This window comes from Balaenoptera musculus, chromosome 3 (genome assembly GCF_009873245.2).
Source record: "Balaenoptera musculus isolate JJ_BM4_2016_0621 chromosome 3, mBalMus1.pri.v3, whole genome shotgun sequence".
Taxonomy (NCBI): Eukaryota; Metazoa; Chordata; class Mammalia; order Artiodactyla; family Balaenopteridae; genus Balaenoptera; species Balaenoptera musculus.
The window spans coordinates 27507713-27534802 of NC_045787.1; the positions used below are offsets into that span (position 1 = coordinate 27507713).

General features: G+C 44.0%; 2 protein-coding genes across 10 annotated transcripts in view; both read left to right on the plus strand.

The window, feature by feature from the left end:
* Window positions 1–4368, plus strand: part of RAI14 (retinoic acid induced 14) — a 149907-nt gene extending 145539 nt beyond the window's left edge. For 6 of the 9 annotated variants that reach the window (XM_036845762.1, XM_036845763.1, XM_036845761.1 and 3 more), the window contains 2 exons: window positions 1630–1695; window positions 2501–4367. In XM_036845762.1, the coding sequence (XP_036701657.1) occupies window positions 1630–1695; window positions 2501–2578 (144 nt within the window). In that variant the 3' untranslated portion in view covers window positions 2579–4367. Of the gene's footprint in view, window positions 1–1629; window positions 1696–2500 lie in introns of all 9 variants that reach the window. The other 3 variants (XM_036845768.1, XM_036845760.1, XM_036845765.1) reach the window with 1 other exon arrangement.
* Window positions 4369–11947: 7579 nt separating this feature from the next.
* Window positions 11948–27090, plus strand: part of TTC23L (tetratricopeptide repeat domain 23 like) — a 57955-nt gene continuing 42812 nt past the window's right edge. Inside the window, exons 1-6 of the mRNA XM_036846076.1 lie at window positions 11948–12207; window positions 13694–13768; window positions 14433–14491; window positions 16390–16487; window positions 20567–20607; window positions 20942–21024. Coding sequence (XP_036701971.1) covers window positions 12167–12207; window positions 13694–13768; window positions 14433–14491; window positions 16390–16487; window positions 20567–20607; window positions 20942–21024 — 397 coding nt within the window. The 5' untranslated portion in view covers window positions 11948–12166. The remainder of the gene's footprint in view (window positions 12208–13693; window positions 13769–14432; window positions 14492–16389; window positions 16488–20566; window positions 20608–20941; window positions 21025–27090) is intronic.

Consider the following 27090-nt stretch of genomic DNA (forward strand, 5'->3'; position numbering starts at 1 on the left):
AGGTGCTGATGATATAAAAATGAATAAGACACAGTCCCTGCCTTCATGGAACGTATACTCAATGTAATGGCTTACCATATACTCAGTGTAGTAAGCGTCCACTGATAGGTGCCCAGCGTGCTGTGGGCACAGAGAGGCAATGTGCTCACCCAATCTGGGTGAGTCTCTGAAGGCTTCCTGCAGGAGGCGATGCTTGTGCTGAATCTCAAAGAGATGAGTAGGAGGCAGCAGGGACTGGGATGTGGCATTTAGATGGCCCGTGGTAGCCATGGCAACCACAGTTCCAGTGGAGGGGTGGAGTATGGATGGCCGAGGCTGGCTGCTGGAGAAGTGACTAAGGAGCTAGGCATCTGCCGGGGCTGAAGAGCCACAGCAGGAGGCAGGGGAAGCCTAAAGCAGGTTTGCTGCAAAGATGGGAGATGGTGGTGAGGGAGTGGGATGCTTTCAACTGAGATCTCAGAGGTAATGACTGAGGCAGGGCTCTGACCATAAGAGCGGGTGGCTGGAAGGAGGGACAGGTCATGAAGCTGAGGTCGAGGGACTGAGAGGCCAGGGTGGTGGGTGGCTCATCCACGAGGATACTGAAGTCAACCAAGTGATGACAGAAGCAGGACCGGAAAGGAAGACGGTAATCAGAAGACAAAGCTATAAATGATGGAGTGGAGGCAACCAAGAGGTGGGAGGAAACAGCACAGAGAGAGCTACCAAGCGTACCTTCTACTGGCAGGAACTTCAAAGACTGAGGTTTCAAAGGGTTTCCTTGAATAGGAAGGACGCCTCATATCTGACACTGTTGGGGAGGAGGTGAGACTGGCTACTGATAGACTTTAGTAGATTTTTAAAGTGATCCATATATGATAGTCTCAATTTCCATCACGACGTAGGCAGAAAGGCCTCTTCTTAGACGAGTTAAGAGCTGAGTTGAGATCCTTTAAATAGTCTCTAGGAGGAATTGGAATTATAGCTCAACAAGGAGAAATAAAATCATTAACAGCTGTGCTGAGGGACCATTTGAGGTTGGTGCCGTCACCCTGTTCACCTCCTTGGTACGCTGACAGCTAAATCATTGAATTCCCCAGGGATTATATACCACTGGCTATATAGAAGGTGATCGATAACTCTCTTTAAAAGAATAAGTTTTTAAATTAATAAATATTTGGTCATTGTATACGATAGAAAAGTTGGAAGATATAGAAAACTGTGGAAAAGCTACTATAAATTAAAACTGCCTATAATCCAACCACTCAGAGACAATAACTTTTTGCATTTGACAAAGTAAATAGTTCCTTGCACTGTTTACTTTGTGCGAATATATCTGTATTCTTTGCCTGAGTATGTATATATATTTTTAAACAAATTTGGGATTATCCTATCTACTTTTTACATGAATTTTCTTCTAGGGTTGACATACCAAGATATGAAACAGGTAGTTTTTTTCCCCTAAGAATATTGACAAGCATTCCAAACTACACAATCCTCTGAGTCCACAGCAATTTTAAAAGCTTCCTATGCTAGTTGGTGGAAGGAATCACTAGGGTAGCATTTGGCCGCAGCTTTCTCCTAGTTTTCTTTGCTTTTTTTTTAAAGGTCTCCTAAGCTCTTGAACAATGTCAAATTGTCTCTTTCTAGGAGTGCAAGAAACAACACCAGGAAGTGATATCAGTTTACAGAATGCACCTTCTGTACGCTGTGCAGGTAATGGTGTCTGGGGATCCTAAAGAGATACCACAGCAGGTCTCGCCCAAATGCCCATTGTGAAACTACTAGAGCAGATGAGAATTTGAGAAGACAGCTCTTCATTGGAAAGCTTTTTAAAACACCTTCTGCCTTGCTTTGGATTTTGTGTTGGGAGCCCCATGCCCTGTTAACCAGGAGCAGCCTCCTTTGTTGAGAGCTGAAGGAGGGTGTGGGGGCAGCTCCCCATCAGGAGGAGGAGTCTAGGTGTTATTTTCCGGGTTTGATGATACTCTCAGAGCTATCCGTACCATCTCACTACTGTAACTGTTGGTGCTTTGGCTGGCTGGGCTCACATTTGCTACTGAGATGCCAGAAACCCTTTGCTGAGGACTCTGGTAGGAGACCCAGCCTCCTCATTCTCCGGAGGAAAAAGAGCAGGGTCGTGTCTTTGACTCACTTCCCCCTAGAAATGTGGGAATGGGTAGGGCTAACATTTCCTTGAAGGTCGGGGCGGGAGGGCAGTGGGGAGCCAAGGGCTTATCCCAGCCAGCCATCTCATTCCCCAGGTGAGGCAGATTTAGGTTCTGAGTGTTGTTTTGTATTAAACCTTTTTGATGTTATTTTTCTAACAAGTGTTTTAGTTTTTCAGTGTTCAGCCTCCCCTCTACCTCTGTTGTATTCTGCATTTTGAAGTTCCTGTGGGGCAACACCCTCTGCCCTTTATTCACCTCCTTCCTCGCTCCCCCATGGTCCTGTATGATTTGTGTCCACGTCATGATATCATAGGTTATTCTAATGAGTGTCTTTTGTCGGAATTTCCTAGGGCCAGATGGATGAAGATGTCCAAAAAGTACTGAAGCAAATCCTCACCATGTGTAAGAACCAGTCCCAGAAGAAGTAAAGCAGGACACTGGCCCCTTGTTGTCCACCTCATGTTAGATCCGGAGTTGCTGGCAGCCACTGCCATTGTTCTCTTTCGTGGCATCACTGTGACCCTTGTAATAAAGCTTCTTCCCTTTCCAGAGGCTTCTTTCTGAGGATGGGTCCCAGGAGAAGACTGTCCTCCTCAGAACCGCTTAGAAACTTCAAAGCAGCAGGGGTGAAAGATGCTGTCATCCCTGCTGATTCCAGAGCTGGGATCGTCCACGCTCAGGAGTCAGGTCCCTATGCTGGTGGCCGGCATCCTCCTTGGCACCTGCCCAGCTGAGGGACTTCATCACTGAGTGACACATGGATGCGCCACGCAGCCGTGCTTCCGTTCCTACGCTCAGGCTGTGCCGCTCAGCGCAGCAGTGTTCTTTTTGCCTTTGGTTTCCTATCCCCAAAACATGACTTAATTTCTAACCAAATTAGTATGGCACTAGTTATGAGCTGCATGCTTTAGACCCTTTATCGTGATATCTTGTGGATTTAAAAACGCTAATTCCATCTCTTTTTTTCCCCATCTGCCTTATATTTCTCACCGCCCTGCTTATCAATCTTATAGTTTGATGAGCACTGTTAACTTAGATATGAAGTTTTAAAACAAAAGCAAATTGTCCTTAAAAGTTCTTTTTAAGTAAATCGCTGACATATTGCAAATTTTCTATGCAAACTTGCCTCCTGCTGTTTGTTATGCACGAAGCTCAGGAAATCCAAACATTTGTGTTCAACAAGGGATAGTAAATTGCGTGTTTACAGCCAAAAGAAATGCCTCATAGTTTCTAACCTCAATTTTTTAAAAGTGTTCTTTTTCCTCTACAATATTTTTATTGGCTCTTTAAGGTGTTTTCATATCTAAATCCCTAAGTAAGTGAAATTTACATTAGACTATATCAGCAAAATATTTTTTAGGTAATCATGTTTAAGACTTTAAAAAGTATATAACTTTTTCCTCCAGGTTTTCAGCTACAGCAGGAGGTGGTTCTGTATTCCAAACTCAAAATGAGCTGCCACCAACACCCCTAGGCTTCCTGCCATCGTGTTCTCAGAACTGTAGCACGTCTCTGAATATAGTAAATCCTCTTTTACCCACTGAATATTTTTGAATGCCCCAACTCTACCAGCACCTGTAAATTATCTCTGGAAGGGCTGTTAGTACCAACGAGTTTTTCAACTTTGAAGCAAAAAATTCTGGTAAACATTATGGTGCCTAGCTGAGGTCTTGGGAGAAAACATTCCTGTTCACTTTACTTTCAGGTTAACTTGCTTGCAGCTTCCCTTACAGCCTTGATCTTATTGAGAGATGTAAACTGAATACGGAAATCTCTAAAGTATAGAACCGAAAGCATAGGCCAGCTCCGAAAGGGCCGCCTGGGCTCAGAGGTCACTTGGTAGCACTGTGTTGGATGAGGACCAACGACAGCAAAGCAACACCGGCTTTCGAGCCTGGTGTTACCTTTCTTAAGTTGTTTATAGTTCGGCAATTTCAAACACGCTCCAAAGAAAAATGTGAAAGGACTTTCTGTCACAGCACTTAAGAAAACACAAGACCACCCCCCTCCCACCTCCACACAGAAATGCTGCAGAGTGTAAAACTTGAGAAATTTTGTAGGACGCCGGACAAAGTGTAGCCTTTTATCTTGTTTCAGGAAGCATATTTATTACAAGTACTCTGGTTAAATATTGAAAAGTTACATGCTGTAGTTTAGCATTTTGCCTTTGTAATTTACAGAAAGTATTGCAGAAAATAAACTTTTGTTTCATTTTGCATGTCTGTTGTTGATTTGGGGCACCTTCGTAAGCATGCCTGTACAGCTTCTGAAGTTCAGCTAACTAGCATTTCGGGGCAAAGGTTTTTATACCCTGTGCTGTGCTCCACCGGCGGCCGTTGTCTGCAGTCTCTCACACAGTGTGTCATATCATTTCGTCCCCTAGCTCCTGGGGTCACCTTGAACTCTACCCCAAGCAACACCCACTTTTGGGCACTTGCATCACAGTTCTTTCATTTAAAATTGCCTCTCAGTTGATCCGTAATCTTTTTTTTTTTTTCAACTATTTAAAAGCTTCCAGGGCTTCCCTGGTGGCGCAGTGGTTGAGGGTCTGCCTGCCAATGCAGGGGACACGGGTTCGAGCCCTGGTCTGGGAAGATCCCACATGCCACGGAGCAACTAGGCCCGTGAGCCACAACTACTGAGTCTGCGCGTTTGGAGCTTGTGCTCCACAACAAGAGAGGCCGCGACAGTGAGAGGCCCGCGCACCGCGATGAAGAGTGGCCCCCGCTCACCGCAACTAGAGAAAGCCCTTGCACAGAAGCGAAGACCCAACACAGCCAAAAATAAATAAAAATTAAAAAAAAAAAAAAGCTTCCATTAGATTTTTTTTTCTCTTTTTTTCTTTGCTTTTTTGAAAAAGTAATACATACACATGGTTTTTCTTACATTATCCTATCACATTAGAAGGTTAATTCATTCCTGAAAAAAACTCCTGTAGGGTGAATTGTTCCAGGTTGAAAGCATAATTAAAACACCGGATGACAATGAAATGGGTGCAATTATTTAAGTAGCTAACATGGTTCTTCATAACACAGCATAACGAGGCCATCTCCCTTCATTAAGGCCATTTCCCTTGCTAACAATACGACTCTACTGCCTCTCTTTCAGCTCCTGTTGCCAAGGCATACCATACACACTCAACTGAACCCTTCCTCACGCCCCACCTCTGGGAAGAAAAAGGACAAAAGATATCAATGAAAATAATGCAAATAGTGTCTGAGGTTATTACTATTTTAAATTATCGAGTGTGCACCCTGAAAGGAGAACTTACCTCAAGAGAGGCCAACCATTCAACTCAGAAGATGATTTCTTTTTTTTTTTTTTTTTGCCATGCCTCCCAGCATGCGGGATCTTAATTCCCATACCAGGGATCGAACCTGCGCCCCCTGCAGTGGAAGTGTGGAGTCTTAACCACTGGCCACCAGGGAAGTCCCAGAAGATGATTTCTTGGTGACACTCAAATGAGCACTTAACCTAGATAAATCCAAACCAGACTTCTTAAATGGAAAGAACTGCCTCATATGCCAAAGGCAGGGTCTGAAAAGAAACTGTCATCCTGCAGCAATGGTTATATGTCACGGGATATAATTGTAGGATAAATGAGAGAAACTGAAAATAAATCTCTCCTCCTGATTCTTAGTTTACCACCCCAGAAGCAACAGCTATTAAGTTTCTTGAATGACCTATGTCTATATGTACATGCAGGCATGTATTTTATTTTCCCCTTTAGAAACTTTTGGACCATACATTTTCCACTTAAAACATCCTGGAGATTGTTCTTTTGTCAGCACACACACCCTTTTTAACTGCTGCATAATGTTTCATAGTACGTGCTTTTTTTTTTTTTTAAACTCCTCATTGATGGGCATTTAATCTGCTTCCAGTATTTTACAGCCCTAAAAATGATGTGATGACTATACTATGTATGCATATGTGTGAGGATCATTTGGATAATTTTCAAATTGCCCATTTTCACACTAGCTTCCATCATGTGACACAGGAATCAGAGGAAAAAAGGTAGAATAGCATACGGGTCATCACAGTGAGTGAGCAAGAATGGCCTTTTTCTTCACATTGGTTACATAAGAGTCATCAACTTGTTTTTCTTACATAAACTTTCAGACTGACTCCAAAGCCTTTAATAATTAAACCCACCAATCTTAAGATAAACACATGATATGCCATGTGGGGAAAATGCTCCCAGAACATGTTGATGCACAACCTTTTGCCATGTGGCATAACTGTGGAATGCTGGGTGCTGACAGCAGTAGAAACACCATCCAGCAAAGATGGGGGTGATGCAAGGTTTAAAAGGCAGACTGCAAGGCAAAGAGTGAGCTGGAGAAAGTAACAGACGGAGGCATTCACAGGAGCAATTTCTGTTCACCTGTTCAGGGCAGAGAACAGTCCAGCATGCGGGGAGTGTGTGGCATATTAGTGAAACAAAGGACAAAAGCTCAACTATGACGGTCGCCATAATTGGGCCATAGGAGCTGGTTGAGGGAGCAATCGAAGTGGGTTCCAGGAGATGGAAAGGCTCCCTTGAGGAGTAAATCCCCGAGAGATGGAGGTGAGTAGAAGAGAAGGAAAGAGACATTTCTGTACATTCAGTATAAACCAAGCCCTAAAAATGGGAAGAAACAGTATTTCAAGAACGGCGACTGGATGTACCAGATGATTAGTGGAGGATATGGAGGGGGGAGAGAGGAGGGGACACAGCCAAATAATGTAAGCTTTTAACAAAAGAGTTACCTATGTGTCACCCTCAGATGTTTTTAAACCTATACTTTTTTTTTTTTTTCCAAAAAAAACCTTCTTGAGGAAACGTTATTGAGATCAATACTTCAGTTTCAAAATCACAGTAAAAATGGAGAGTTTGTTTCAGTTTTGAATTTTTCAAATTTTAGGAAAATTTTTAAACAAAATTTGAGAAGATTTTACACTGAACATCATGTGGTCATCACCTAGAGTGAAGCGTTAACATTTTACTAGACTTGCTTTGTATGCGTGTCTACCCACTTATCTATCCCAATTTCCATCCATTATTCTATGTTTCTTTTTGAGACATTTAAAAATAAGTACAGAACATCCACACAGGCTACCCTGAAAATTTCAGTATGCATATCATCAACTAGGTTTTAGTATTTGTTTGAAATTATTTCTAGGTAAAATTTACATACAATGAAATGCATACATATTAAGTGTACCATGTGATAAGTTTTGACAAGTAAATATGTCTGGGCAACAAACCCTATCAAGGTATAGAACGTTACCATTAGCCCAGAACACCCTGTCGCCCTCCTTCCTTAAAATTAGCAAAGCCTGAAGGTATATGGGACAAAATCCAGGAGAAACAAGGCACACACTTCCAGGTACCCTCTTCCAGTGGAGTTTACATGGATATAGCTAATTGTCCCAGCAGTGATGTGTGACAACACTTCGGAAGTCTGGCCAGTCAGATTAGCCCACCCAAGCCTTGGTATCCAGGACTTTATTGGGGATCTATCATGAAGGCTGAAGTACCTGCATAACAATTTCAGCTATTCAGATTCCAGACCCCCCAGAGCAAAGACATGCATTCATCATACATCACATTTTAAGAATGAACTATTTAATCGGATTTGTACCACTTGGCCCAAAATGTCAAGCATACAAAAATGTTCTTCTCAGACAGAATATTTTAATGGATCAGAACTCATTTCCCAGGAGCCAGTCTGACGCCATTCCTGAAGATATAGGCATTTGTAATGAATATGCAGGTTTTGAGCAACCCAGACACGTAAATTAATCCTTTAAACCTATACATTTAAATCAAGTTAAACACTCTGGTAGGCAGAATAACACTCCCCCAAAGAGGCTCGTGTCCTAATTCCCTGGAATTTAAATAGTTTATGTTATATGGCAAAAGGAGAATAAAGTTCGCCGATAGAATTAAAGTTGTTATTCAGCTGACCTTAAAACAAGGAGATTACCCTGGGTTACCCTGGTAAGGCCTGATGTAATCAAAAGGGTCTTTTAAAGCAGGAGAAGGAGTCAGTTAGAGATTTAAAGGTGCTACACTGCTGGCTCTGAAGATGGAAGAAGAGCCGTGAACCAAGGAAGGCAGGTGGTTTCTAGAAGCTGGAAAAGGCAGGAAAACAATTCTCCCCGAGAGCCTCTAGAAAGAACCGGTCTTGCTGATACCTGATCTCTAGGCCAGTGATGGTCATTGCAGACTTCTGACCTCCAGAACGAGGAGATAATAAATTCTTGTTGTTTTAAGCTGCTAAGTTTGTGATGACTTGTTACAGCAGCAATAGGAAACCAATATACACAGAGAGGCCAGAATCTCTACTAATGGAGAGTTCCTGAAGATTACTCAGTTTATTAAGTGTTACTGAACACTAGTAATAAGCCAGGCACTGTGCTGAACGCTAAAGGCTCAGTGGTGGATATAAAGCTCCTGCTCACAAGAACCTCACATCTGGTCAAACAGGGCCTGCCACCTAGCAGATATTCAGTATTCACTGGGTGGGTGGGTAGGTGGAGATGTAGATGGATGGATTGCCCATAAGGCCCTGCATGACCTCCTCTTCTGCTGACCCACTCTCCTGTCTCTCTTTTCATTCTTTTTTTTTTTCTTTTCATTCTTAATTGAAACTTTTTCTGTTCTTGAACCCAATAAATTTGCTCCTGCCTCAGGGCTTTTGCACTTGCTATTAACATCTTACAATGCTCTTCTCGACATTTGTGTCATTTGCTCCCTTATTCCCTTGTGGTCTCTGCTCAATGCCACCTTGTCAGAGAAGCCCTTCGTAACTACACTGTATAAGCCAGTATACCCCTCCCCACATCCACATCACTTTCTAGATCCCTTGCCTGACTTTATTTTTCTCCATATAATTTGTTACTTCCATGTCAGGTGGTTCATCCCTTTCCCAAAGCTGGACCCCTTAGCAGGGGCCTGAGACTGGCTGGAGGAAGAGGCTTTTTCCTAATTCACACAAAGTTGCTGCCTATTCCCTAAGCCACCTGCCTTTTTCTAACTTGCAGAGATGTCATATTGTTTACTAGCAGCCCTGGTAGAATAGAAGCTCTAGGAGAGCGACATCTGTCGCTTTGTTCGCTGTTGCTTTCCCTAATGCTTAGAAAGAACAGTGTTGGGCACATAGCAGGTATTCAATAGGTATTTTTCCTTGGATGGATGGACAGATGCATGGAAAAACTCAAAAGTAAATGGAGTGCCAATAGACTTGTGAGTGTCACTATGAGACTGTGGATGGGATACCGTGGGAGCTCAGAAAGAAGGTATCTAGCCCTGCCTTGAGAGGCTGGAAAATGTGTTTTAAGAAATTACACAGTCCAGGGACTTCCCTGGTGGCGCAGTGGTTAAGAATCCTCCTGCCAATGCAGGGGACACGGGTTCAAGCCCTGGTCTGGGAAGATCCCACATGCCACGGAGCAACTAAGCCCGTGCGCCACAACTACTGAGCCTGCGCGCCTAGAGCCCGTGCTCCGCAACAAGAGAAGCCACTGCAATGAGAAGCCCACGCACCGCAAGGAAGAGTAGCCCTTGCTCACCACAACTAGAGAAAGCCCACGCACAGCAACGAAGACCCAATGTAGCCAAAAAAAAAAAAAAAAAAGAAATCACACAGTCCAAGAGAAAGTTTATTTGGATTTCCTTGTTCTTAGGTTTCACAGTCCTTGCGTTTGGAATCATTTGGAGGTAATCACATTTGATTGGGTGTTGGAAGAGTCTAGAAGTACCCTATACACATGATTCCTCTGTGTGATTTCTGCAATAGCAAAGCTTACGGTAATCAGGATCAAAGGAGGGTACGTGAACCCGCTGTAAAAGCACTATCCCCAGATTACTAGCATTCCATTCCAGAGTTAGTGAACAGAACTAAAGCACACTTACCATTGAGACAGGAGGGAAAGGAGCAGGATACAAATGCTAGATAATGAAGAAAGGGGGCAGCTGTTGGGATGTGATAAAGACTGGCTGGAACCAGCTGAAACCAAGGTGGCTTTGAGAACAGTCCAGTCTTTGACTTTTAGCTCATTATACCTTCATTGTAATTCTAAAAATCACTCTCCGTTATGCCATGACCATTCCGAGGTAGACCATAAAAGGCCAAATAGTGGGCAGTGATCCAATTCCTGGGAAATCCCCACCCTACCCCAAAATAGCGAGAATATTCCTCCCACTCATGAGCCTATGAAATTACTTAATCCATAAAAACCTAGGACCCCAGGCCTCAGAACCACTCTCACTTTCCAGGATGACCCCATGCCCTGGGGCTGCTCTCACTTTCTGAAGCAGTCTGCATTCTGCCTATTGAATGTGTATCTCTCTAAATAAATACCCATTGCTTTCCCTTTACTCTGGCTTACTCTTGAATTCTTTCCTGCATGAAGCCAAGAACCCTCCCTTGGCGATCGGTCCTAAGGACACCTGCAGGTCCCAGGATGTGACATTTCCCCCCCTGCAACTCTATAACTAACTTTACATTTGCAGCCAGGGTTAAGATGTAAGGAAAGAAAAAGTGTCACAGAGGTTTAGAACTCTAAAAGTCTTTAAAGTTCTTTTCATTTGATTTCTAATTTTACAGATGAGCTAATTAAATGGAAGCGGAGCCAGAGTGTTGGCTTTAGGAATGGGAACTCAGCGACTGTTCTGGTACCACACGTCCCCCTCACAAAGATCAGCAGAGCAAGTGTTCAGGAAAGAGAAGGTATACTTAATACACTTAGAAACAACTTCATAGCCATTTCCTAGAATGACAGAACATTAAAGCTTTCCATTTCATTGAAGACCAACTTGTAACAAGGATAAGGGAAATAAGTGTTAGAGAACAGGAAACCAGTTCTGCCCTTTTATCCCCATACATGTTAAATATTCATATTCAATATTCAATATTATGTTCACAGAATCATAAAAATCTGTGGTTTATCCTCACAGAATCCTGGAACTGGAAGGGGTTTTAGAAAGCAAGTGGTACAAATACTCTCAATGTACTGGCAAGAAAATTCAGTCCCCTAGGCTGTGACTTGCCCCAAGGCACACAGTCCAAGCAGAACCCTGACGCCCTGAAGCCCAGCTCAATGCCCTCATCATCCTTTCCTGCTGAGGGTTCTTTTAGAAAACAGAGAATAAAAGGGGTGGGGGGTCTTTCTAAAATTTTGGCTCAGGAGCTTGAGCTCCTGGCTCAGGGTACAGATTTCAACTTTAATAGGCCATCCAGGTTTTAGTTAAGAGATACTAAAGCAAACTCACTTAAATAGCTCCTCCAACCTAACTTCAGAAAGGCTGTCTTGGCAGTCTTGGATCAACAGCAATTAAACTTCAGCCTCAGAACTGGAAAGAACAAACACTGAATGTAAACACCACCTGTCAAGTTCTTGGTAAATATTTTCCTTTTCTTTCTACTGAGCCTGCTCTTGTTTGAAAAGGAGAGGGACATACCAGTTCCAACTTGACTTGTCACAGCCCTTAATTCATTGTGGGGTTCATGACAACACCCTGAAACCCGAGGCTGCTTGAGCCAGTGATGTTCATTTGGTTTCTAACCACAATTGCCCCTGTACCCGTCAGATCTGAGTTACTGGTACCACTGTGGGTATTTCAGGCCACTGAAGATGGGTAGGATAAGGATACATGGTGCATAACTTAGGGCTATGTGGTGTTTGACAAATGTGCCCTCTACCCTCGAAAATATTCTCTGAACTGCTAATCATTAGCAGAACTAGTGGTCCATATCTTAAGCTACGCACCTCCTGCACTCCGCTCCCTTACTCATGCGTAGCTCTAATCTTACCGGGAGAGGAAACACAGACGGTGCCGGCACCGTCAATAGTTCTGAGCCTTTCCTCGCGGGCCCGGAGGACCCGAACACCTGGGCAACTGTGAGGGTGCAGGGCGCGCGGAGGGGCACGCGGGGGGCGAAGGGTGTCGCCGAATACAGCCCGGTACATCGTCGCAGCTTTAAATTGGTAAGGTCGTGGAGCCGGACGCCCCTTCCCATCCTTCGATGGGATTTACCTCCTCTTCCGGCGTCGTTATCTCCGAGAGGTAAAGTCCCTTTAAGAAAAACAGTAGTGGACCGTTCAGCCGCAGCAGAGGGAAAGTGTGGGGACGAAGCTAAGGTCGCCCGAGTCTCGCCCGCGGGGACCGTTAAGGCAAGGGTACTGTAGCAGCTATGGTTTGCGGGGGTGGCCTGGGATTCCGCTGGGCCGGAAGTGCCCCTCGTCGCCATGGCTACAGGCGCGGGCGCCGCCCGCAACGTTCAGTTCCCATGGTAACCCCATTGTCTCAGTAGCCAGAATTCGTGCGGTGGGCGGGAAAGGTAAAGCTAGGTGAGCGTCCTTCTTCCGCAAAGCAATCCAGCGGCGCCTTGAACGAGGTCCGAAAAGGCCAGTACACTGAAGCCGCCGGCGGAAGCCGAGCTGCCAGGCTGAGGGAGCCGGGAAGCCTAGTTCTGGGCCGTGGCTCCCCTGCCCTCGGCCAGGTGCGCCGCGCCCCGCTTGCCTCTCGGCCGCCCTCGCCCGCTTTTCGCGCTAGAGCCTCTGCGGCCGGGGCACCGCCCACAGGAAAGAAGCCAGGGGAAGCTCGGACGTTGCTCGGAATGTGGTGCTAAGGTTTACAAAGTTAAGGCGAGACAACTGCAGAAAATAAGGAAGCGATTTGCACTTGAGAGAGGGGGGGCGATAGTGGTGTTACAATTCAGGGCCATGTGAAACCGCACGGGAACAGAATTTAGAAGATTGAGACGTCAGAACCCCTCGCCCTGGCCACGGTTTTGAAAGTAGAGATGAGAAGGACAAATTAGTGAATCTTCCCTTCTGGTCTTTGGATTGTGAATGTTGTGGAGTCTGAGTCAGAGAGCTACTCAGGGCTCAGGTGGGAATGAGTGACATTCTGCAGGGTGAAATGAGGAAGGACTTGGTGGGTACCAATGTTCAATAAATAACTGCATTCGAGTTGGATCTGATTTAAGCGACAGGGATAGCCATGAGGGTTCAATTTAGCAAATAATTACAAATCAGATTTTTTGCCATGAGTTTCAGTCATTTCCCCCATCAGCTAATGACAGCAACCAAAATAGACGCATGTGTTTCAGCTCCTTAACTAGGATCACCTATTAAATAGTGAGATGGCCCAAGGGACACGGAGAAGAATTAACCAACAAATGCACTGTTAGTAGTGAGAGCTGGTTACCTGCAAAAACAGTATCTGACTTGAGTAGGAGATCATAGTTTTGTTGATTCAGTAGCTGTTAATGTGTTGGCTTAAGGGGTAAAAAAGGTAGGGTTTTGGAGGTAATGTGAAGTAAAAATTAGAGGAAGGAAATTTAATTCAGGGATTTAATTTGGCAAATGTCTTTAATTTCTGCTTTCCACAGTCTCCATACATGAGTGTGTGTCTATTTGTGGATTTAGGATGGGTTATATATTTGGGCAGTTTCATTTTAATGCTAATAGCATCCAACAAAGGGAAAACAGAACAGGACTTCTAAGCGTTTTCTTTCAAAGCTGACCTCACATGTGATTCTTGGTAGGAAGAAAATGCGAGCCAGCCCCATCCGCATCCCGACTGTCAGCAATGACACCGACTGGGACTTCTGCTTCCATCTGTAAGTATCACACTCACTCAGTGGCCTGAAACGTTGGGACCTCCATTTAAGGCAAACCTTGGTGAACTTTGCATGCATATTATATAGTAGAGAAGATTGAGCTTCTGTGTTGTATTCTAATAATGGTTCTGCTCTAATGTCCATTTGTACTTGTGCAACCTATGCAAGATGGAAAACAAATGTTTTTTCCTAACTTAAGGGAAATTTCAATTTTTTTTATAAAGATAGGTTACTTAGAGCAAGATTGGTAAAGTCATGGAGAATTAAATATAGAAAAATTAATGAGAAATTGAAATTGTTTCATGAAATAGAGACAATAAGTAAATTAAAAATTTCACATCATAACAGCTAATACTTATTGAACAAATACTATGTGCCGGGCACTGTTCTAAGTACTTATGCATATTAACGCAACTAATTCCCCCAAAACCCTATGAGGGAGGTACTGTAATTACCCCATTTTTTAGACAAGGAGTATGAATTAAAGAGAGGTTAGGCAATTTGCTCGAAGTCACACAGCTAGTAAATGCTATTCAAACTGGGCAGTCTGACTCCAGAGTCCATTCTTTAACCACTCCTCTATACCAGGGTTTCTCAAGCTCGACACTATTGACATTTTGGATCAGATAATTCTTTGTTGTGAGGGCTGTCCTGTGCATTGTAGCATCCCTCGTCTCTACCTACGAGATGTCAGTAGCACTGTCCCAGTTGTGACAAGCCAAGGTATCTCCAGACATTGCCAAATGTCCCCTGGGAGCAATATCACCCTTGGTTGAGAACCATTGCTCTATACCAATGCTATCAAGTAGAAATATAACGTAAGCCACAAATGTAATATTAAATTTTTAAGTAGCCATATTAAAAAATAAAAAGAAACAGGTAAATTTAATTTTAACACCATATTTACTTATCTCAATATATCTAAAATATTACATAACGTAATTCATGAAATATTTTTTCTTCAATTAAGTCTTTGAAATTCGGTGTGTGTTTTACACCTGCAGCAGATCTCAGTTCAGACCAGACACATTTCATGTGCTTAATAGCCACATGAGACTAGTAGTTAACGTATTAGTGCAATTCTATACCATCTCATAAAATATCTTAAGGTTAAGGGTTATACAAATATAAAATTGAAGTTAAAAATGTAGAGTTTACAGTAGAGTATCTTGGAAATAATCAGATAATTCATATTTAATTTTACTCGTCAGAATTCACATTTATGATGGCAACATGTAGAAAAAGTTAGAAACCTAGCAGATCTTTCATTTAACTGGCCTAATTTTTTTATTCTGACTATCCTTCCAGATATCTAACTGGTCAATATTCTCCAGGCATGTTTCTTACCTTTCATAGCAAAATGTTCAAAGCTAGTTCAGGGCTTGGCAGTCTCAAGTCATTTGTCAAGACCTCAATGTTTCTACTTCCTTTGAGGCCCTGCTGTTGAAGCTTGCTCCCTTTCGTCTCAGCTTAATTTCGTTCAAGGCTGAAATTTAAATATTTAGGGCTTATAATTTTTTTTAAAAAAAATTATTTATTTAAAGTTATTTATTTGTTTGCTTATTTATTTATTTTTGGCTGCATTGGGTCTTCGTTGCAGCGCACGGGCTTTCTCTAGTTGCGGCGAGCAGGGGCTACTTTTCGTTGCGGTGCGCCGGCTTCTCGTTGCAGTGGCTTCTCTTGTTGTGGAGCACGGGCTCTAGGCGCATGGGCTTCAGTAATTGTGGCACGCGGGCTCAGTAATTGTGGCTCGTGGGCTCTAGAGTGCAGGCTCAGTAGTTGTGGCACACGGGCTTAGTTGCTCTGCTGCATGTGGGATCTTCCTGGACCAGGGCTCGAACCCGTGTCCCCTGCATTGGCAGGCGGCTTCTTAACCACTGCGCCACCAGGGAAGCCCCTGGGGCTTATAATTTTTAATATCCAAAATTAGTAATCTCTTTGGTGACCCCAGTAGATTGAACTTCTGCTTCAGGTGGGTGAAATATGCAGCCTACACAAAGCCTTCTATTGAGGGACTACGCTTTCTTTCTGTGAGTTTTCTTGAGTTATGATCTCTTGTCACAGATTTCCTCCACCTTCAGTCTTTTTCAGGTATCCTAAAGACCTTACACTTTCTTTTTCCATTCATTTGTTTATTATTTAACCAGCCATTATTTGTTTTTACTGTGAGCCAGGTATCAGGGTTTCTTAGAAACAAATGAGACTCAGCCCCAGCCCTGGTGGAGTTTACTGGCTAGGAAGCAAAGAAGACTCAGAAACAAAAACATTTTGAAAATGAGACTATTGCGTGATTTGCACTATAGTAGAAGTTGGAGAAGACTTTTGCAAGCCCTGTAAAGGGTGTTTCTACTGCTACGCTAGTGCTAGACCTCCAGCAGAGGTGACATTCGAGTTGGAGGAGGAGTACGGAATTCACTAGGCAGAGAACAAGCAAGTTTAGCACCTGTCTCCTGATCCCAGGGCCGCGCCAGCCTTCCCTGGCGTTTCCGTTGAGTTTGCATGTCTTCTGAAAGCACACTTCTGTTTGTGGGCAGAAGGCAGTCCTGCTGGGGCCTGGGCTTGGGCCTGAAGGAATGTTGCTCTCCTGTCCACATAACCTGGTTTGCCCACAAACCCCATAGACCGTGTGTCTCTTCCCAAAGAGAAACTGGCCCAATCCCAGAAGAAAGTAGCTCAGCTGATTAAGGGAAAAATGATAATAAAACAAAAAACTCACTGGGTTTTCCATTTAAAAATACGTCCATGACTAGAGAAGTTCTTCCTTAATTGCAGATCGAAGGGCATTGCAGATCAAAGTAGAGGAAGGTGTTGTATTTCTTTATGAGTGGAAGAAAACAAAGCAGAGCGTAGTTGGTAGCCAGCCGCCTTCGGGCTCCACACGTGGGTCACCGTGCCTGCCTCCTTGGAGTGTTTGTGCTCCTGGCTTTAAACTAAAAGTTAATGTTTGGTTCTTCCTGTTGCTGTTTGATTACGTTAATTAAAAAATCATCTTTTGATTTCTCCTGAAAGGTTTCAGAATAATATCTTTTGGGTAAGAAGAAGGCCAGGATAGTGAGGCTGAGAACAAGGGTAGCCCGGCAGAGTCTAGGCTCAGGCCTGGCAAGGATACGGTAAGATGCCTGTGGTTACAGTGGAATCATAAGCAAACCAAAGGACCGGAAATGGGCGGTAGCAGCAGGGGTCAGAGAGTGTAGGTATCCATTTTCAAGAGCAAAGCAAGGACTTGGGAACTAGGACCTCAGAGCAAGCGTTTAGCAAGAGTGTTCAAAATGTGGGAACCCGAGAAAGCATGTCAGGGACCCTCACGATTAACACACAAGCACCGGCCTGCTCCCAGAGCCTTATTTATCAACAAAGGAGTTCATGTGCTGACTTACTGACTTCCTGGCCATTCCTGGCTAAAGGAAAAAATGATCTTAAAGTACATGTGTGAAAAAAAACCTCTGCAGATGGCTCAGGAAAGGCTGAGAGGCACTTCAGCGGGAGATGATAGAAGCTGATACTTCCCCAGATGGATGTATTTATAATATAAAGTTATAAAGTATTTATAATATAAAGGGTAATTTACCTCTGTAAATTACCCAGAAACTTGCAAAGGACCATCATCCTGACCTGGATCTAATAGTATTTCATGAACCCAGGCTAGAATGATCACTTCTGGAAAGACAAGTACCAACTGCCATGGAATGCAAGTGTGGGCTTTTAAGACTTGACAGCTCCTCGGGACTTCCCTGGTGGCGCAGTGGTTAAGACTCTGTGCTCCCAATGCAGGGGGTCCGGGTTTGATCCCTGGTCCGGGAACTAGATCCCACATGCATGCCACAACTAAGAGTTCAGAAGCCACAACTAAGGAGCCCGCCTGCTGCAACTAAGACCCAGCACAACCAAATAAATAAATATTAAAAAAAAAAAAAAAAAGACTTGACAGCTCCTTGACCAGTTTGGATAATGACAAAGATTTAGATTTAGGAGTTATATCTAGCCCAGCTCCGTGCTCACAGCCCTGAAGGGCAGGGAGATTGGTGGCAGGAGCAACAGCCCTGGATTGACCTCTAGAGCCCATACTGGTTGTCTCAGTTTCCCCAGGGCAGGAAGTGTGGGGATGAATGAATACAGAATGTCCAGAGCCAGGACAGAACTCAAGGCTTCGGACTCTCATTCCAGTGATTTTTCACGATGTTATGCTTCTCCCTCAGAATAGAACTTAGTATTTACTGTGCGGTCAGCCCATGCAGAACTCTCCAAAATTCTGACTGCATGGATGTTTTTAAAACACGAGGGGAAATGTCCCTCTAACACTGTTTGCGTCTGTGTGTTTGAGCTGGGAGGGGTGAAGCATCAGGTTAGGAAGGAGATGGGGTGGGGGGACGAGGGTCACGGGGATCAGAAGGGAGCAGTCCTTGGGCCACTCTGTCTGTGTGTTACTCTGTAAATGGGTACATTCAGATAACACGTAACAGATTTGGATCACTTTGATGTTGACTCACTTTCCCTACAGTAACTCCATGAGGTAGATGGTATAGATTTCCAAATAGAAAAGGAAGCTGGGACTCAGGGTGATCTTGCCCCAGACATCACAATCAGTAAACATTAGAACGAGGGTTGAAACTCCAGGCTTGTGAGTCCTTGAAGTGCCGTTTTCGCCTCACCAGGAAATAAATGCCTGACTTTGTCAATTAGTGCAGCCAGTTGACGACTGTGTTTGTAAAGTGACTGACATCTGTGACCTGAAGGTGCAATTCTCTGATTTCTTAGAGAGCTCTGCCTATTAGTTCCACAGAGCCAGGGGCTCTCTCCCCGCCTCATCCTCATCTTTGCCAATAGAGAGATGATTTATTCAGCAAATACTGAATGAGCGCCTCCTCTCTGCATGGAGCATACAGCAGTGAACATGAGAAATAAGCTGTTCTTTTATTTATTTATTAAATTTATTATATTTATTTATTTATTTTTGGCTGTGTTGGGTCTTCATTGCTGTGGAGAGCGGAGGCTACTCTTTGTTGTGGTGCGCAGGCTTCTCATTGCACTGGCTTCTCTTGTTGTGGAGCACAGGCTCTAGGCATGTGGGCTTCAGTAGTTGTGGCACGCAGGCTCTAGAGCGCAGGCTCAGTAGCTGTGGCTCATGGGCTTAGTTGCTCCGCGGCATGTGGGATCTTCCCGGACCAGGGCTCGAACCTGTGTCCCCTGCATTGGCGGACAGATTCTTAACCACTGCGCCACCAGGGAAGCCCCAGGAATAAACTGTTCTTGAGGAACTTATTTTCTATTTGGGGAGACAGATCATAGACAAGCAAAATAATAGTTACTGCAATATCAGAGAGAGGTAAATGCCATGAAGAAAAAAGTCAAATAGGTAATGGGATAGTAAGTGATGGGGTGAGAGTCTGTTTTAGGTAAGGTGGCCAAGGAAGGCCTCTCTGAGGTGAATGCAATGAAAATGACACAAGAGGGTAACGATGTGTGAGAGTGTCCCAAGCTGGGGGAACAACAGGTGTACAAGCCCCAAGTTAGAAATTAGTTTGCTGTGTTCAGGAACATCAGATTTGTTTAAAAATCCAGATATGTTTATTAATAATACTAAGAAGAAGAAGAATGATAAATAACTAGCTATTTGGTCACTATTGGAGGATGCTAGTGAATGAACTCTATTTGGAAAGCTGATAAATAAAGAGAATGATTAAATCATGTATCCTGTCCTTCTGATATGAACTGTACTATTGGGTAACTAAGAAGGAGATGAGAGGAGATTTCTTTTTATAAAGTTATTCCACCTAACATATGAAGAGGGAATGATAGAATTAGGATATCAGTGTTTTATAGTCTTTTATAGATTAATTCATGTAGTGTGCTTTTATCAGAAAGAGACAACCCAAGGTTAGGTGTCTTCTGATGGTAGAACATATGAAGTAGTTTTGCTTAAAAAAAAAAAAGCTAAAGTTAACCAAACTTCTAAATCAACCACCAATATAAAGGCAGAATGGAGACTGGAAGGACATGTTGAGTGACACCATAAAGATTCAACCAAATTTCCATTTTTGGGAAACACTATAAACCAAATAACTCAGTTTCTTCAATAAATAATTTGCAGTGAAAAGAATTAGAAATGGAGGTGGAACCCATGGATGAAAAGAGACTCAGGAGACTGATCTCAGTGTATGGACAATTAAACTGTATAAGAAATATTAGATTTATGAGGTAATTATTAGGTTTATGAGACTAGGTATTTGATAGTAAGGAATCATTAATATTTTGGTGAGATAATGATTTTGTGGTTATATTTCTAAGTCTGTATCTTTTGGAGATACTTATGAAATATGAAATGACTTAATATCCTTGATTTGCTTCAAAATCGTAGAGGGAGAGGGTGGATGCATGAGGAGCATAGATATGAAACCAGATTGCCTGGGAGTGATGAAGCTGACTCATTCTCCATGCTGTTTTTGTATGCTGTTAAAGTTTTTCACAAAAAGAGGTTAAGAGAAGCCACTCTGGCTATGATGTAGAAAGTAGACAGACTATGGGGGGCAAGAGTGGAGGCAATTAGGAGGGGCTGTGGTCACCCAGGTCAAAGATGAGGGTGGCTTGGACGAGGTACACATGGCAGAAATGAGAAGTGCTTAGCTTTAGGACTTAGGAATAGGGTGGAGCCAAGAGGACTTGATGGATTGGCTGTGGGATGGGAAGGGGGGAGGAGAGAAAAAGATGACAGTGGATGCAGTCCTGTAATCCAGTGATAAGATACAGGCTAGAGATTTTCCTCCTTTCCAAAAAGTGTAATGACTTGTTTGCTCTCTGCAGAATACCCAAGCAAATAAGGAGACGATTCGCTGTGTCATCCTTTCTCGAATTATTTTTTTTTTAGAGATTGGAGTTTATTTATTTATTTATTTATTTATTTATTTATTTATTTTTGGCTGTGTTGGGTCTTCGTTTCTGTGCGAGGGCTTTCTCTAGTTGTGGCAAGCGGGGGCCACTCTTCATCGCGGTGCACGGGCCTCTCACTATCGCGGCCTCTCTTGCTGCGGAGCACAGGCTCCAGACGCGCAGGCTCAGTAATTGTGGCTCACGGGCCCAGTTGCTCCGTGGCATGTGGGATCTTCCCAGACCAGGGCTCGAACCCGTGTCCCCTGCATTGGCAGGCAGATTCTCAACCACTGCGCCACCAGGGAAGCCCTCTCGGATTATTTTTGGGGAAGAACCCTGGAAATGTGCACAGGCTTTGGCCACCCTGGCTTATGGCTACCTGACCCTGAGAGGTACTCGATTTCCCCGGCTGGGTCTGGGGGGGCCGGCCACACTGAGCCCACACAGAACCACAGTCGGGGTGGGGATGCCCAGGGGAGGGTCCATCCTGTCCCCAGCTCACACCTTGTCAGGAGGAGGGGACGTCCATGGGTGAGGCGGGCAGTGTGACAGGGATCGCAGAGGTAAAGGTAATAACGAGGGAAGGAAAGCAGAGGACAGAAGCCTGGAGGACAAGAGCGTTAGGATTGGGTAGCAGAAGCGGAGCCAGCAAGGAGATAGGATCAGGAGGGGCCGAGTCATGGAAGCCAAGGGCGGAGGAGGGGTTTCAAAAAGAAGTGCAGTGTGGTTTCAGCAGGGTCAGATGGCAGAGGGAGGTCAAATGAGGAGAAGGCTGAAGACAGACCCATGGATTTGTCAGTTGGCAAGTCATTGACACTTGGTTTGGCACCAACAAGTATACTCCTTGGGCCCTGGGAGAGCCCAGATTCAGGGAGACAACTTAGGTAACTATTTTTTTTTTCATTTTTTGCAAATTCTTCTCTTTCTTTTCTTTGGTAAATTTATTTATTTAATTTATTCATTTTTGGCTGTGTTGGGTCTTCGTTTCTGTGCAAGGGCTTTCTCTAGTTGCAGCAAGCGGGGGCCACTCTTCATCGCGGTGCGCGGGCCTCTCACTGTCGCGGCCTCTCTTGTTGCGGAGCACAGGCTCCAGACACGCAGGCTCAGTAGTTGTGGCTCACGGGCCTAGTTGCTCCGCGGCATGTGGGATCTTCCCAGACCAGGACTCGAACCCGCGTCCCCTGCATTGGCAGGCAGATTCTCAACCACTGCGCCACCAGGGAAGCCCAGGTAACTATTTTTGAAATTCTGACTTGAGGTGATGGCAGCTTGAACCTGAGAGGAAAGTACCAGAAGCGTTTGAGAGGGATGTTTGTCTGAACCGAGGGCAGGCAGACACGGCCTCCCTTTCTTTAGAGAGATTACTATGGTAGGTCTGTGGAAGGAGGTTGGCCTTCATCTTCTGAAATCAACCCTTTCTATGAATAACCACAGTAGACTTTGAGTTTTGCTTTTCCAGTGACATTCCAAACTAACTCAAGACAAGTAAACAGGTTATATTACAAAAGATGGTGGGAACACCACCCTCTTTTCCCTAATTCACAGGTCTTCCTGCCACATGAATGGAGAACCACATTTGAGTAGTAGGTTGGAGGGGAAAAAATTTTCCTGTAAAGGAAGGTCTTTTTGTGTGTTTGTTTTTTCTAGATGGGAAAAACAACTTCCTGATTAGCTGAAGTGCCCACATAATATAACAGCACTCAGTCTTGAACCCAGACTTTCTGAGGCCTAGCCTAGAGTTTTTCTAGAATAGGTTTTGATTATGACCGTACCTTGAGAATAGCCTAGGGTCTCTTATTTCAGGTATAGGCCTTACCCACTTTCTTCACTTTAACTTTTTTTGAAGTCTGTGCTCCTTCAAATAAAACAACGAAAGCTTTGAAAAATCACAGACCTTCAAGAGGGATGAAGTGCTTGCTGAATTCCACTTAGTTTTGTTGTCATTAATCCTGCAACTGCTGTAAAATGGACAGAATTTATGAGCCAGGCTCCCGTGTAGGCGGGACGTATGCGTCTGTGTGTGCTCACGCCTCGCTGCACATGTGCATGCTTTATGGCCAGCAGACCTGCCTGCCTCATTTCCCTGGGAGCCTTTTCCAGCACTGGGGGAAGGGCGTCAAGCCAGAAGGCTGATTTCTCTCGATAAATGGTCTTCCAGTAAGTATTTAATGAGACACTTGTATATGTGAAATTCTTTGACGAAGGCTCTGGGAACTATAAGGGACAGAAGGCACAGTCGTTGCCTTTGGAGAACTTACAACCTCGTGTGGAAGGTGAGCTACCTACGGACAGCTACGATAGAAGGCACCAGAAGGCCATGTGACTGGTTTAAATACAGGGCTTTGGGGGGCGCTGGGTGAAATCATTTCTGACTGAAGGTAGTAAGTGATAGATTCAGGAAGAGGTGCCATTCAAGAAGGCCCTTTAAAAATGAGTAGGGTTGGGTAGGCAGAAGAAGGGGTGGGCATTTCTGATGAAGAACAAGGCCTGGCAGACGCATGGAGGTGGGAAAGTGCAGCGTGTGTTTGGAAAGTAATCAGCAGCACTGGCTAGACACGGTGAGGACCGCTCAGATGAACCTGGAAAGGAGGGCACTTTGGGCAGGCTGAGGAATTAGTCATTTATTTGGTAGACAAGGAGGACTATTAGAGATTTAACAGCAGGGGGATGAGTAAATCAAAGTGTGCTTTTGGAAAGGTCAGTCTAGCGATGATAGCTAGAATGGAAGCTATCTCATCTAGCTGTTTACATCTAGGTGTAAAACCAGGCTGGTGACAGGGGGCACGAGTGAGAAGGTAAGGATTTAAGAGTCTATGAAGGACAGATACCTTTACCTTTTAAGCCAGAAATCCCACTTTTGGGACTCTCCTGAATACACACTTAAATGGATGATATTATTCTTTGCAGCATTGTTTATGATACTAGAAGATTGGAAACAACCAAGTATACTCGTCACTGAAGGACTAATACACACTATGTGGTATATACAGCCTTAGAAAGGGCATGAGGAAACTTATCTACCACTAGGGAAAGATCTCCTGGATACATCTTTAGGCAACAGAGAACGCACAACGCAGGACCGTGTTTGTAACATACCTCTTTTCAGGTAAGAAGGAGGGGAGAGAAATGAGAATATGTGCTTATATTCACATCAAGAAACACTGAAGGAAACACAAGAAAGAAACAAAAGTTACCTAGAGGCTGCCTGTGAAAGGGGATAGAATTCGAAGTGAGACCTCTCAACATTTACCTTTTCATATAATTTTAACTTTCGAACCATGGGAATGTATTACCTATTCAAAAATGATAGTTAAAAAAAGGCTGTGAAGGAAGAATTGGCAGGACATGGCATTGGATTTGGGGTTGAGGAAAAGTGAGGCCCCAAAATGACCATGAAGTTTCAGGCCCCTGAAGGTGCCATCATCAGAGATAAGCCGGTCAGGAAAGGAAGCGAAGTGGGAGAGGAATGGTGGGTCTGGTTTTTGATATATTGCTTTTGAATTACAACAGAGAAATCCACAAGTATATTTTTACTAGGTGCTGGAAAGTTGGGACCAGAACTTGGGGGGAGAGAAGGGGAATCATAAGCATGGAAGAATATTTGAGACCAGAACTAGGGAGGGGAAATGGAAAATTATAAGCATGAAGGCCAAGGTTGAAGTTATAGGAGTTGATAAAACTTCTGAGAGGAGAGAGAAGAAAAGGAAGAAATGGAAAGACAGACCCTTGGAGAATGGACGTATTAATGGAAGGGAACAGAGGACCCTGGTCGAGTGAGCAAAGAGTCAATTGGAGAAGGTTTATCAAGGAGAACTGAGTTAGAGCGGTGCCTGGGGAGCCAAGAGGAGAAGCCAAGCAGCTGAGGTGTCTGATGCTACCATGAGATGGGGATACAAGAAACTGCGACCGCACTTAACTCAGTAAGACGCCCTTGCGGACCTCACGGGAACCATTTCTGCAGAAGGGTTGGAGCAGAAGCCGGACCCCAGGGACGAGGGGGAGGCGTGGGCCGGTAGCCTAGGCTCTGTGTGCTACAGCCTGCATAGTGAAAGGGATGAGGGGAAATAGGAGGGTAGCTGGGGAAGGCAGAAAAGTCATTTGAAGCTAATTTCATAAGAGGAGGAGACCTGGGAACATTTTAGGCGATGAAGAAGGAGCCAGATAGAGAGTCTGAAGGTTTTAAAAAATGGAGCAATCGATGCAGCGGGGTTCAGGGGTCAATAACAAAAAAAACGCAAGGCCTTTTGTGACACAGAGAGTGTAAAAGGCTGATGGTTGGTGAAACAGAGTGAGGGACACTAGAAGTGGAACTCTGTCACCAGCTGACCTGGCGAGAACCCTCCCGAGCCTGGGGCTTTAGTGGTTGAGAAAAGGGCAGGTGGAGGCGGCTGGTCACCTTGTGACCACTGTTTCCACGTGTTCAGGAAGGAGAAGACAGTAACATGGGCAAGCAGTTTCCTGAGGTTTTGCCTATTATTAATGAAGCAATGAATTAATTTGTTAGCCTGTTATTACTGGGAACCTTCCAGGTATCTGGAGCTCTAAGTGTTGCAAAAATCTCGAAAAAGAAGCATAAGTCATGAACCCTACCTTCTCTGTCTAGTTGGTAAAAAAGCTGGTACAGGAACAACAGGGAATGATAAAAAGCAGTTGATCTGACCTGCAGGAAGCCTGGTATCTATCTGAAGTGAGTGTGCGTTTGAGAAGGCAACCTTTTATAGAGATTCTGTAAGCAGCTTTGTGAAGAATGTCCAGAGTACATAAGGACAAGTATAATAAATTGCTTAAGGGGAATGGACCCTGGTCGTAATGATGATGATAACAGCTAATATTTATTTAAACTCATTTCATTCCTGTGTGCCAGGCACTATTTAATCCTTTTTCATAAATTAATTAAATTAATCCTTGCAACAACCGTACAAGGTGGGAGGTATTTTCATTGCCATCTTATAGGTGAATAAACTGATGTACAGATAGATTAAGTAACTCATTCAAGTAGTAAGTGGCTAAGCCAGCTTCTGTACCTGGAAGTCTGGCCTTAAGACCCTGCTGTCTTAATCACTGTACCACGAGAACTTCTTAAATATAGGTGATGGTCAAAGGTGACAGCAGCAGCCTCCAAAGACTGAGTAGCTCCGAGAAGGTTCTCTGTGGCCTGAGTCAGAGTAACAGAAATCAGTGGTGGAGTCTTACCCCAAACTAAAGCAAAATGATCGATACATTTGGTGGACAATCTCAGGACCGCTTTTCCAGTTCATTAATATGCCCTTGTGATTTCTGAATCTCAGGCTCCAGAAGCAGGTCTTGCTGCCACCCTGATTTTTACTTCTATAGTTTCTGCCCTGTTGGTGCAGGGAGAAGGCTGGTGTCCCTGGCTGGGGAGGGCAAGTAAAGGAAAATGACGTGCTCTTGGCACAGACATCGGATTCAGGGAGGTGGGACTTGGAGTTAGGGAACAAGGTCACCGATCTGCGCGCATCCTCTAGAGAGAGAGGAGATGAGTCTTACACAGACACGTATATGCAGAGTATTATTTTTACGTAAAAGAGGGTGTTCTTGCAATTAGTGAAAAGCAAATTCATTTCAAAATATTAGATTCTGACTCATCATACTTTGTCATCCTGAATTTTCTCATGCAGGAAGTGCTATAAAAATATTATCACAGATTTTTTTTTTAATGAAAAAGGAGCTTTTTCATACTTGAAAACTTTAGAAAACATTTGTCTAGAGCAGTGGTCTCTAAACTCTTGAGAATTAGCTCTCTTTTCACAAAAAATGTTTTGAGCACTCTCCATAAATATGGATTTATTATGAACTATGTACAATAGTATTAAATATTATGTAATATTATATTCATAAAAATAGAAAACAAAAAAGATTGTTTTTAAAAGCAGAGAAATTTTTATTTTTTCCCCACACCCTTATGGCATCTTGCATACCCATAGGGGTACACGCACCCCACTTTGGAGACCAGAGTGGATTCTGGGAAGAGTAAAGGAGTCATTTTTTTCCTTAGGGCTGACTTTAAAGTTGAATGAGCTGTTTTAAATCAAGATCCTAGTTCAGTTTACTTAAGTCCCATTGGTTACCAGCTCAGCTTTTTCATCAGAAGGACCACAGTGCAGGGCATGGTGAAGGGGAGACAGGGAACTATATAATTAATTAGCTGCTGAGTTTAGAGGAAAAGGGTTCCTCTTGGGGATTTCACAGCCCGCACTGGGTCCCTAGGGCTGGGGTGTGGAGCTGAGGGGACAGCCTTGCAAAGCCTCAGAACAACTTTAGGATTTGTTTTCTCTTTAGGAGCCCAGAAGCAATGTTGTGCTGATTTGGGGGTGGTTTTCAGTGGCTCATCCAGTTTCACTTTTCTCCTTCCTGTAGACCCAGGGAAGCATCTAAATGTGGTTCCTGCACTCCTTATTGACACACTCCCAAGGGCCCAGATGGTTGTGGAAAGTACC